Genomic DNA, 12,491 nt, shown 5'->3' with positions numbered 1-12,491 from the left:
ACAACGAATTAATGATTGAATTTGTACGCCTAATTAAACTTAAATTAAAATTAAACTTTGTATCTGTTAGGATTACACGAAAATGGCTTTTTACTTTGTATCATATTCAAATTAGTAATAATATATTGATGTAATGTAATCGTGACGAATCGTGGAGCAGGTGATCTAATTATAAAATACTGCGACCGGATCGTGTCCACCGGCACTGACGCTGGCAAGGCGGTCAAATGGCCTTGGTTTAAGGCTCCTGTTACCTGACAAGTCATTACGAATTAGCCTCAGCCTACCTAAGTTACCTAAACAAACATTGTTTAGGTACTTATGCAGGTGACTGTTATGGTTTTTTTTTTCAATATAAATTTAGTTTTCTCAAATATTCTCAGAAACGTTAGAATTATTTTCAAAAAACGGAAAGTTTGTCATTTACGGGCCATGCGACTTCTTCCCAGCTTTGGCTTGCAAAGTGAGTATGAAACTATCTTAGAATAATAACGCATAGAAACCTAGTCCGCACACGCTAAGTGAGGCAAATTGAAGCGCTCCCAAAGGGCCTACACGAGCGGGCGGGCCTTCAGTGCTCAAGGTCAACTTGCACCGCGAACAGCTCCAGAATTTTAGCTAAAAATGACGAAATGTGCGGTAAATGAGTGTAAAAATACGTCAGACAAACATAAAATAGAAACTAATCACATTCCACGAGGAAGTAATGCGTTTCAACTTGTATTTTTATATAAATATTCACTAAAACCGAAAATTAACGTACTACTAAAACTAGCCTACATGAATTTGATTTTTGCCTCACTTGTGACAGTTCGTTTGATATGAAACTATCATTCTATGCGTTATTATTCTAAGGAAAATATGATGAAAATCCATTACTGTCTACTCTAAACTTTTAAATCTAAAACAACAGGCAAAGGGAAAACTCATACAGCCAACTGTCAAATGTTCGTAGTTGCGAGACTTAAAAATATCTACCTGTACCGCTTTTTATTAAAAAAAATGAAAATGGTGGTAAAACTACTGCTTTGGTATTCTTTTGTTTCTTCGTTTTTTTTTTATATTTTCGTAGCCAAAATGAGTTCTAGTGAGAAGAACGATAACGAAAATACAGTAATTCAACCCACGCTTTCAACCACATCATCAGAAGTTCAACAAACTACTATTAATGTGCCTGGAAAAACAATAAAATTTTCTTTTAGCGTTTGTCCTAACATGTCAAATATTATTTTTAATATTAAATAATGTTTTTTTACTTCTCCGATAATTTGTTGTGCTTAACCTATATATGCCCAGGGGGTCGATAACGACCCAAAAGTACTTGAATAATTCTAACGCACCCTGACCGCGAAATATTGTATAAATTTTTATTACAGTGCCATCTTTCGATAGATAAAAGAACTATTTTGAAGGACGGCGCAGTATCATTTCTACTTTAAAATAATTTTTAATGACCAGTGCTAGTGCAACTTCGTACACGTTCATTTCTGGAAAAAGTTTGCGACCGAGTGCAAATCAATGTAAGTATTTTGTGTGATTTACGTTTTTTACTGTCGAAATAAGTTTTATAATAAACTAAATTAGATGTTTAAGAGATATAGTAACAATTTTTGTTTTAAAAATAGTTTTTTTTAGTTGTAATCAGTTGAAATATTTTTGTGGGTCGGTAACGACCCCGTGGGCACATCCCATGTTTTATGTTCATATGTTTTTGTTTTTTAGGTCTCGACACGTGCTCTCTACAAACGAAATAATTGACGCCCTGGAGTCGTTTAACGACGAGGAAGATGTCCGAGGTATCGACGTATACCTTGATCCGCTTTGTGGAGGTAGCATATCGGACGGCGATTCAGGTGAGGAGGACTGTGACAATATAAATCGTTTGAACCGACATCAGTTACTTGCTCCAGCTGAAATGGTAGTACTACAACGCGAAGAAACTAATGGTGATGACACCACCGACAATGAAGTTTTAGTCAACCCTACTAGTACTGCTCAAATCTTCGAACCCATTTCTACGGCATCGGTGACCGTCGCTAACCCTCGTCGTGGAAAACGGAGCAACATCAGGCCACGAAAATGGATAAAACGAGATTTGCGTCTTCAAGGAAATGAGTGGTCACCTCCGCCTCCCCATGTTGTGCTCACACTCACCAAAGAAAGTGAACCGATTGAGTTCTTCGAATTATTTTTTAACGAAGACGTCATAAGGTATATAGTAAGGCACACGGTAATGTACGCCGTTGAAAAGCACAATACTACTTTTTTTCGTCTTTCAGGGGATGAGATGTACTGCTTCATTGGAATTTTAATTCTCAGTGGTTACGCGCCTTTGCCGAGACGGCGTATGTATTGGGAGTCAAACGAAGATACCCACAATGTTTTGGTGGCCAAATCAATGCGACGTAATCGATTTGAGGAAATATTTAGATATTTTCATGTTGCTGATAATAGGAACCTATGCACAGCGGATAAAATGGCAAAAATTAGGCCATTGTTCAACATCATGAATGAAAAGTTTCTCGTATACGCTCCCATTGAAAAAAACTTCAGCATTGATGAATCAATGATACCCTACTATGGACGTCATGGCTGTAAACAGCATATTCATGGAAAACCTATCCGTTTTGGATTCAAAGCATGGGTTGCAGCGACTCGCCTTGGGTACTGTTTGCAAGTAGACTTATACGTGGGACGATCAGAACCGCGAGATACTGGCCTAGGGCAACATGTTGTCACTAAATTGACGAATAAAGTAAAGAGCGAATTTCCAGACACACAGTTTTCTGTGTATTGTGACAATTTTTTTACATCACCTGGATTATTAAGTGCTTTAAAAAGTAGCAATGTCAAAATTACTGGAACAGTTCGTCAAAATAGAGTGGACAAATGTCCACTAATGGAGGTAAAGTCTTGTAAAAAGCAGGCCAGAGGATTTTACGATTACAGGCTGGACACTAACGATAATATTTGCGCCATACGTTGGAATGACAACAGCGTTGTTACACTGTTGTCAAATGAATTTGGCGTACACCCTGTTCAAAAAGCCCGCCGATATTCAGTTGCTGCCAAACAGAAAATTCATATTGATCAACCAAATGTTGTACACCAGTACAATCGATATATGGGTGGAGTAGATAGATTAGATGCTAATATCGGAGTTTACAGGATTGCCATTAGAGGAAAGAAATGGTATATTCCCATTTTGATGTGGCTAGTTGACGTCACCGTCAACAATTCTTCTTTGCTCGCCAGATCACTGGGGGCGAACGTAGACACGCTGGAATTTCGCCGATCTATTGCAAGGGATCTACTCCAGAAATATGGGAGTGGCAAAACTCAGCCTGGACCACAGAAGCCAGTAAGGACAACTGTACCTGTTTCTGTAAGAAAACATGCAGCTCAGCATATTATCGTCACCGGTCAGGTGAGAAGAAGATGTGCACTGTGTAAAAACAAAACAGTGAAAATGTGCCGCAAATGTGACGTTAATTTGCATGATAAATGCTTCGATCCGTTCCATTCATAAATGATATTACGTCTTATGTACCTTACTAGCCCATTTTAATTACTCAAAGTTACTATTTTTCTTATCTAAACTAGAAATAAAAATGACTAGCTTATAATATTGTTTTATTTCGTCGATTCTCTCTCCATACTGGTGTACGACCTTATGTGCCCAAGGGGTCGTTTTCGACCCACTGAAAAAAATCTACTTTCAAAACTGAAAACCGCAAATTACTACCACAACCCTCATCTGCGGTTATCAATAAACGACATGTGTGAAATTTACAAAAATCGGTGTTATAAAAAGTTCTGGGCATATATGGGTTAAATAGGAGATTAATAAAAATTCACATATACTTATGTATATAATTTATTTTGTTCGTATTACTTTTATGATTTTCACTAGGGAAACCCTGTATCGTGGATGCCATGGACACACTCATAAACAACCATAAATTACACCCAAACTCACGAGAGAAATATATGTAGGCCATACAAATATTTCTCTCGGCTCGGGAATCGGACCTCCGCGTGGCAGTACAGTATGGTAACCCTTCGGCCACAGAAACAGTCCAATACATCAAGTTTAATAAATCAATGGTACGATTTCATTGTGGACGACTGTACATTTGTTTACCTTGTAATATGATAATAGCTCATGTGTTGATTGGCCTTACTAATTTGACTACCTTGCTCATTGAATTCCTGTTCACGCAAATTAGTCTTGTTCATATGACATTTGACAGGTGTTAATCATAGCTTTGGAACTTCACGATGTGGTAATATTAAAACGATTTATAAAAAAAGTGGCCGCCATTAAAGAAATAATATTAATTAAAAACTACACTCAACGCAAAAGGACTTGACACCTTGTATTGAATTAAATAATTTGGAACAAAAAGCTCCTTCTGAATGTTGTAATTTTTAAGTACATACGATAATTTTCTAACTTTAAAAAAAATAGACCTCAAAAGTTTGCTTGTCGACTTTTTCCAATTTCCATGTGATGAGACGAGGGGACTGATGACCGGATACAGGGACTGATAAGGGGACGTATCGGATTCTGACTTCTTGGTGACAATGAGACTGTTACAGACTCTTTTCTACATTTTTCATCTTTTCTTGTTGCCATGGTGACTGTGATTTGTTGATTACATGTACTGTGTCAAGAATAAAGTTTACTTTTAATTGCGGAAAATAATTAGTAATTTGTGATAGCCGAAACGAACCCGGAACAGAATTAGGGACCACCTCGAGAGTATATCCTTTCAAACAAAAGAAGAATTTTCAAAATCAATGCACAATTGATGGAGAATTTGGTGAATACACGGGCATGCCTATAAATTTTAAGGATTTCCTTTGATTTTCATGGGATTCCCTCATTAGATTCAGACTTGGTAACAATGAGACCATCACGAGAGTGCACCCTTTCAAACAAAAAATGAATTTTCAAAAACGGTCTAAAATTGACGGAGAAATCTGTAAACATATAAAACATGCATACAACGAACGTATAACCTTCTCCTTTCATTAAAGTCGGTTCCAAACCGAATTTATGTACAAGAGATTTCATACAAATATACAAATATACAAAAAGTAGCATAACAAAATTGATGAAAGCACATTGTTTTTCAAGATATTCATTTTGTAATGAATACATTTTGTTCTGAATCATACCCAAGCGAAAGGTTAAAGAACTGACATTGGGTAAAACCAACAACATATTCGTGTAGTGGTTTTGAATGCAAAATTGCTACGCAGTGACGTCACGGAGGAAAAATCTCGTTATTTGAAAAAAAAACATAATAACTTTATGTAAAAATAATATATTTTTAAACATTTCGGGAATGTTACTATTTTTTCTAATCTAAATCAAAATGAAAATGAAATAAATGAAACAAATGTACGCAATTTAGGTCCGAAAAAATAGTTTCATTTCCTATGTAACAATCGCGAAAACTTAACAACTGTTTTCTTCTTTTTGTGCTTAAGTAGGAGAGTTATAAAGTTAAGGCTTTCATCTGATACGAGCACTGATGACGTATGGTCACTATAATAAAGCCACATGGCTTTATTATATCAAGAGGACGATTTACTAGTTCTATCTGCTGAGTAATTGTAAATTAAATTATTCAAATAAACCAACGCTTCCGACTCTTTTTGGGTTCTGTGGTCACAGCTGACAGTCAGCAATCGCGCAAACCCAAGTCCTGAATTCATATGTAATTTTTTTATTTTAATTTTTTCAGTTTTCCACAAATTTTTCTTTTTAAATTAGTTCACTTTTCACTGAGGATGCCTAATGTTCTTAGGCCTTTTTAATTAGCGTATTTTTTTAATAACGGAAGATATTCCCAAGGTTTTGTAGAAGAATCTATTTTATTTATCATCATTTGTTTAAAAAATGCATTAATTAACATTCATATGTTAAGAGTCAATAAATCACATATTTTATACTAAATTATAATAAAAAATCCATTAGTTGCCGTGGCCATTAATTAATGTTCCTTATTAATAAATATGCGATTCAATAAAGTTCCAAATATTCAATTGTTGAACTCCTTAAGCTAAGTTTCGTTTATAGCCTATTTATTGACATATAAAATTACAATTCTTTTTTTTACAATTTATTATTATTGAATTTTTAATTTAAACGTGAGAGCGCACGAGCGCCACCAACAGCGGAGCTGAAGCACTTACCGTGGCCGAAAACGGTCAGGAGAATACCAAAAATTTAAAATTATATATAAGATTACTTGTAGCCGAAGCCGAAAACAGGGAATATATATATTCGCGCGCATACCAACCGAGCAGCCATCTTTAAAAAGGTGCGAAGTGATATTCCGTTCCTAATTTTCCGTAGCAAAAAGAAATGAATGAAAAGTAATAATAAATGTTGAAGTAAATTCAAAATTTATAATATTATTTCTCGTGTTGTTCGATAACACAAAAGCTGCATGTATGGGCATATTTTCTTAAACACGTCATCATGCCTCTAGGTACATATTTTGCGCCAACACGCCGGCCGGTTCCGTCCACTCTCACTTTCATTGCACTACAACCGTAGTGAAGCGGGCCAAGGAAATTGCCCATATAGCTGCGAGAAATTGCCCATACTGCCACTATTAGAAACCTCAATTAAAATTTTGTTTTTTCGCTATCTGTAAAATTAAAGATAATCTATGCAATTTTGAACTCTAAATATGTAATTTAATACAAGCGTTTTGGATTATATATCACATCTTTAATACTACAGACGTAATGAAATATGATTAAATTACTCAGATATTCACGAGAACTAAAATCTGTGTGATTGTGTGAGACTTAATGGTGTGTGACACCATATAATTATACTTAATTATATTCTAAATTATGACAAAAAAAAATTATTATCATAACTCATATTCAAAACGGTATCAAGGTCAAACCAATCACGATTCTACATTTGAAACGCATTCGAAAACGGTCATGGTCGTCTCATCTTTAATATGCAAAATTTATTTATTATTAGCGAAAATCATTTACGATGCCATGTCTGAATTAAGGAAATATACTTTATTGCATCCAAATATTTAAGACGCTAAATAAGAAAACGTCACTACAGTGTCTTTTACTAAGTCTTTTAGAATTTTAATTAAAAGTACTGACTAAAAGGCGCATCCCTAATTTGTTTTAAATTTATATTTATAATAATACTTAAATTATTCAAAAATTCACAGTAGATATGTCAAAACGTTCAAAAGACCTAACCAACGATAGCCCGTTCGGGTTCTTTAATACATATTTCCGTTTTTTCTCTTTCATGACAGTAAACGATTGAGCGAAAGAGCTGTAAATATACAAATCGACAGATGTACAGAAGATGGTTATACCAGGAACCTTATTTCCATACTCTAAGTTAAAAATACAAATAAAACGTAACAGAAACCAAAACGTTTAAAGAACTTAAAATTAGAAGCAATTTTTTCAAAATTTCAAAATGGGAACGACTTAGCATCATAGACAATAGAGCGATGCAAATAGCCAGTTGCAACAGCAGGTTTCAAAACATTCGCACGCTGGGAATAAACTCGGTTGATGTGATTCATTCGCGATACGTTTAATAACCGCTTAGATATTAAATATTTCTACCTACTTAAATGTTGAGGTTTTGTTTACTGTGGTGATTTTGAAATCATTGATCATTTGGATATAATGTTTAATATTTTAAATATATCGCTATGAAAAAGATTTTCGAACTAAAACGTTTAGAAATATAATTTATATTTAAACTTTATTCCTGAGTTAAGTAAATTTTTTGTTATTGTTTCACTGATGAAGATTTTTTACAATAGAGGACGTGAACTTTAGTGTAAGCAATTTTTTTTTCTAATGATACTACTTTGACTGTTGATAAGTGGACTTATGGAAATTCGCAATTGTATCTACTATAAAAAAACATTACCAACCAAACAATACGAAATAAAACAATACCAACTTAATACATAAAACGTAATTCAACCTCCTGATTCCGTCAGTGGCTTATCGAATATTCGCGATTTCCCACAATGACGATACTATAACGCAACCATAAACAATTAGTGTTCCGATTTGCACGCAATTCTTTAGTTTGTAATTTTGATATTTATCCCTAAAATTTGTCAATATATAGTTAGTAAAGTCTACTTTTGCTACGGCACTGTTGCATTCATCGTTGGATGCAATGGTATGCATGATGCTATGGTAGGGATAGTTATGGAATCTAAATGTAAGTTCTTTTTTCAAACTTCCTGCAAAAATAATTGGAGACATATTTTTTAATCTGCTTACTGAAAGAAGAAACAGTGTTTTACCGCGTTTACGTCTTAAGTGTGTTAAATTCTGCAAGAAATTAACACCAACTACATTCTATTCTACCTTTAAGTTACTTAATCGCTAATGGAAAGGAACGGTTAAACAAGAAAAATTACAAGAATGTGAACGGGCGGAGATAGTTGGGTATTGGTACCTTTACGTCTACATCAACGTGCACATGTTGTTACAACAATTGTTGGATAGGTACACGGACATAGACATACGTACTCTTCGGTTTCGTTTTTGAACTTAAGATGACCACGAAACATACCTGAAACAAAAATAAAAAGAAATAGATTTTCATCCATCTTAAACATAGGAAACTGAGTAATAGTGGGAATTACAGTGAACTTGAGTTTAATGTAAAACGATGGGAATTACGTAATAATAAGTACTATTGAACGTAACAACTCTCTTCACTCACCACCGGACGCATGAATAATTTCAAATTATTATTGGTCCCGCCCTATCGTATTCCAAAAATAAAACCGATCATTGTTCAAAGTTCGAACGTCCTTCCCGCCAACTGAGGTGTCAATTACAAAAGGAAAGCGGCGAGGGCGCGGTCGTATCGTCCATGGATTGCGTCATCACCATACAGCTTTCTATCATACGTAATTTGGCTTCGAGGCTCATGAGTGACATGCTTGAGGATCACAAGTGTTTTTTTGGGAAAGGTTGGGTTAAAAAAGGGTCCGCGCTAAAAAAGTGTCCGAACTTATAGGGCGTTAAAATGGTATACAGAGCGTCATTCACGCTTTAGTCTTCGTTTGTTCGACTGACAGCGAAGCAAGCAAAATTAGACAGTACTGCGATGACATTACAATTTAAATTCAACGTTTTAGGTTTTTCCTATTCCTTTACATGTCACTACGTTTAAATAGGTTGACTTGGGACTTTTTTTCGTGGTTTTTGTATTAGACCCGTCGTCCATTTATTTGTAAGTCAATGTTTGTAAACATTGATTTTTGTGGTTCCTTTGAGACGATTTTATTCTTAAATTAATACGTACAGACAATACAAAGTAGTAATTAAGACAATCCGTTAAGGTATCTAGATTAACTATGCAATTTTAACGGTGGCTTAAACCATCGAAGGCATCGTTCTAATTACAAAACCGTGTTTAGGCTGTAGAAGCCATTCATACAAGGATTTAAGTTCTTTACCGTTGCAACACTACATCAATGTAAAAATGAATTCTTAAGCCGTTGGGGTACGGTTTAAATTGTAATAGTTAAATGGTGATTATTTTAGTAGGGACATCAGTATGCAGGCCGCATTGCAAAAGTTTACGTGTGGTCCAAGATGAACGATTAATGGTGTATACATATTTATAAGCGGCCACACAGTTACTTTTTGATATTGCATATAAAAACCCTGAGTGAATGACTTAAGGCTTAGTTTTAAATTTTCTATATATTTACTTTGAATGATTCTTTTGGTTTTCCCAATATTTCGGAAGAAATTCGACTCGCTGCTACAGAAAAGATGAGAACGCTCTTGTACACGACAAGAACTTTGTCGGGTCTAGCCACGAAAACATGTCGTGTCTGTTGCAGACGAGACAATAATGATTATGTACACGATACGAATGCTTTCGGACAGACGTGTGTAGGGTAAAATGTGTCAGCGCATTACGATTCTTCCAGGTAGCTGTCGTTTTACCGACTGTGGGAATAAATAATGTTGTCGTATACGTTGACTCCTAAGCAGCACCCGTCCACGCGCATAAACTTTCGTCATACAATAGCGGCAAAACGCGTCGTGTCGAGGGTAGACAAGATTTTTTTTTGTCCGGTGCCGAGGCAATGTACACACTTCGTGTTGACATGAATTCTTGCACAGACCCGGCGTCTTTTCTTAGCGTGGACACGCGCCCTTACCGCCCTTACACACTCCATGGCCAGCGGGAGATGACAACTTTAAGAACAGAAATATCTGTCTACCCTCTTTCACTGTCAACGACTACCTTCGTCTCTATTACTTGTGGCGTTACCATTGTCACTCACTTCTTTCCGACAAATCACACTCACTGTATCGACACGCGAAACGAGTTAAGGAAATTAACATTCTTACACTAGCGTCACAGTACATTTATGAAAATGTAATTTATGTTAAGACAAATAGTAATTTCTTTATGAAAAATAGTGATAGACATAACATTAATACGAAGAAATATAAAGTAGCTGTTGTTGATAGTCGTCTTCACAGTCACAAATTAATTTAAGGGGCAGTGTTATATATACGCTTCTGTAACAAGATTCCGGTTGATTTACAAAATTTGCCATTCACGAGGTTTAAAACTATAGTGAAACAAAACCTTTATACTAAATGTTATTATACAACTTCTGCGTACTTGGATGACAAAAATCCGTGGTAGTAACCCATTTAGCTCATGGAGGTAGACTCGATCTCTGATGTTTCAAATAAAAAAAATAATATTGTAAATATTATTTATAAAGAGCAACCCCTAGAATTTCTTGCTCATTTTTCTCAGGGGAATCTGTCTTACGAATGAGTGGTAGAATTTAACCAATGTGACGATATCAAGTGTAATGCTTACCTATTAAAAAAAAGACTATTTTAATTTTGATTTTGATTTTTTGAAACTGAAGTCGAAGCATTTTCATCATAATGCGAACTGCATTAACACAATACACGTGTTCAATTTGCTAACAGAAAAAGCATAATATTTACGTAATTTGTATAAATAATCCATCATGAACCAAAATGATGTTACTGAAATGGGTTTGGGTAAATACATCAATAAACAATTAAATTTATTAGGTATTGTATATTATATATTGTATGTGAATTAACTCCACTACTTTTTATTATGATTATTATTTCAAAGATCGAACGCATACATTTTTTTATCGACCCGATGGGACTTGAACCCACGACCATACTACACCGTAGTATTGCTCTTACCAACTGAGCTACGGGTCAGGTTATCTGCGTCGCTAGTGACATCTAGTGGGACATTTTAGAACCTTTTCCACCGCAGCCAATTTTTATCACAATTTTGTAAGTTGTATAAAGTAATCTTAAAGCTTCGAATAATAACGCATAGAATGATAGTTTCATATCAAACGAACTGTCACAAGTGAGGCAAAAATCAAATTCATGTAGGCTAGTTTTACTAGTAGGTTAATTTTCGGTTTTAGTGAATATTTATATAAAAATACAAGTTGAAACGCGTTACTTCCTTGTGGAATGTGATGTTAGTATCTATTTTACGTTTGTCTGACGTATTTTTACACTCATTTACCGCACATTTCGTCATTTTTAGCTAAAATTCTTGATCTGTTCGCGGTGCAAGTTGACCTTGAGCACTGAAGGTCCGCCCACTCGTGTAGGCCCTTTTGGCGCGCTTCAATTTACCTCACTGAGCGTGTGCGGACTAGATTTCTATGCGGTATTATTCTAAGTCTTAAAGTTATTTTTTATATTAGTGGTTGTTAAGGCTTAATTCCAGTGGTAAGTTGTTTATTAGTCGGGGAACAAGGTACTAGCCCAGTTGTAGTTAAAAGGTTTCATAAGACAACGTTGAAGAAGTTCTTGTTTAGTGATTTTCTAGTTTTCTTAAATTAGTGTTAAATGCTCGTACACAATTATTATGACTATCGAACTTCAAAGTGATCATATTGAGATAAGCAATAGGCTTTAAAAGTATGTATTTAATTTATTAGCACCCTGTATATAGAATGATGTGTACACAATACCTCTGCATTGGACCATCAATTTATAATAATAAATCATAACATTTTCGTACAGTGTTTGAGCAATAGAGAGACAGGTAATTTGTTACAGAGCGGAAGTGTGGAAACAGCCTTAGGGCAGATTGCTATGCTATTACCTTTATTTAGATTGCCAATTAATTAGTTCTGCGTTAAATCAACTGATTTACGTCTCACTACTGGACACAGATCTCCACAAAGCTGAGAGAATAAATGTACGAAATGAAACTAATATATAGCTTTCCATATGAAATAAAAAAATAAATAACTTTTTGACAATAAAATGTTTACAAGCGAACTTAATGTATGATAAGTATATATAATAATATATATAATTAATATCAAACAGTAGTAGTTAATTAGGTATATAATTAATAATAATAAATATCAAATACAATTTTTCTCATATAT

The 12,491-nt window shown here is 34.8% G+C and overlaps 2 protein-coding genes across 2 annotated transcripts in view; one reads left to right on the top strand and one right to left on the bottom strand.

Moving 5' to 3' along the window:
* The window catches only part of LOC113235982 (mucin-5AC), a 157,441-nt gene that overhangs the window by 85,567 nt on the left and 59,383 nt on the right, over nucleotides 1-12,491 (bottom strand). The window lies entirely within an intron of this gene.
* On the top strand, nucleotides 1,844-3,751 carry LOC113235991 (piggyBac transposable element-derived protein 3-like). The gene is made up of 2 exons (XM_026471914.1): nucleotides 1,844-3,133; nucleotides 3,441-3,751. The coding sequence occupies exons 1-2, from the start codon at nucleotides 1,916-1,918 to the stop codon at nucleotides 3,465-3,467; spliced, it is 1,245 nt and encodes a 414-aa protein (XP_026327699.1). The 5' UTR covers nucleotides 1,844-1,915; the 3' UTR covers nucleotides 3,468-3,751.

Source organism: Hyposmocoma kahamanoa, unplaced genomic scaffold, assembly GCF_003589595.1.
Source record: "Hyposmocoma kahamanoa isolate Upper Pololo Valley unplaced genomic scaffold, ASM358959v1 88, whole genome shotgun sequence".
Classification (NCBI taxonomy): domain Eukaryota; kingdom Metazoa; phylum Arthropoda; class Insecta; order Lepidoptera; family Cosmopterigidae; genus Hyposmocoma; species Hyposmocoma kahamanoa.
Note: the sequence above shows the minus strand (reverse complement) of the source record. Positions and strands in the feature narration are given on the sequence as shown.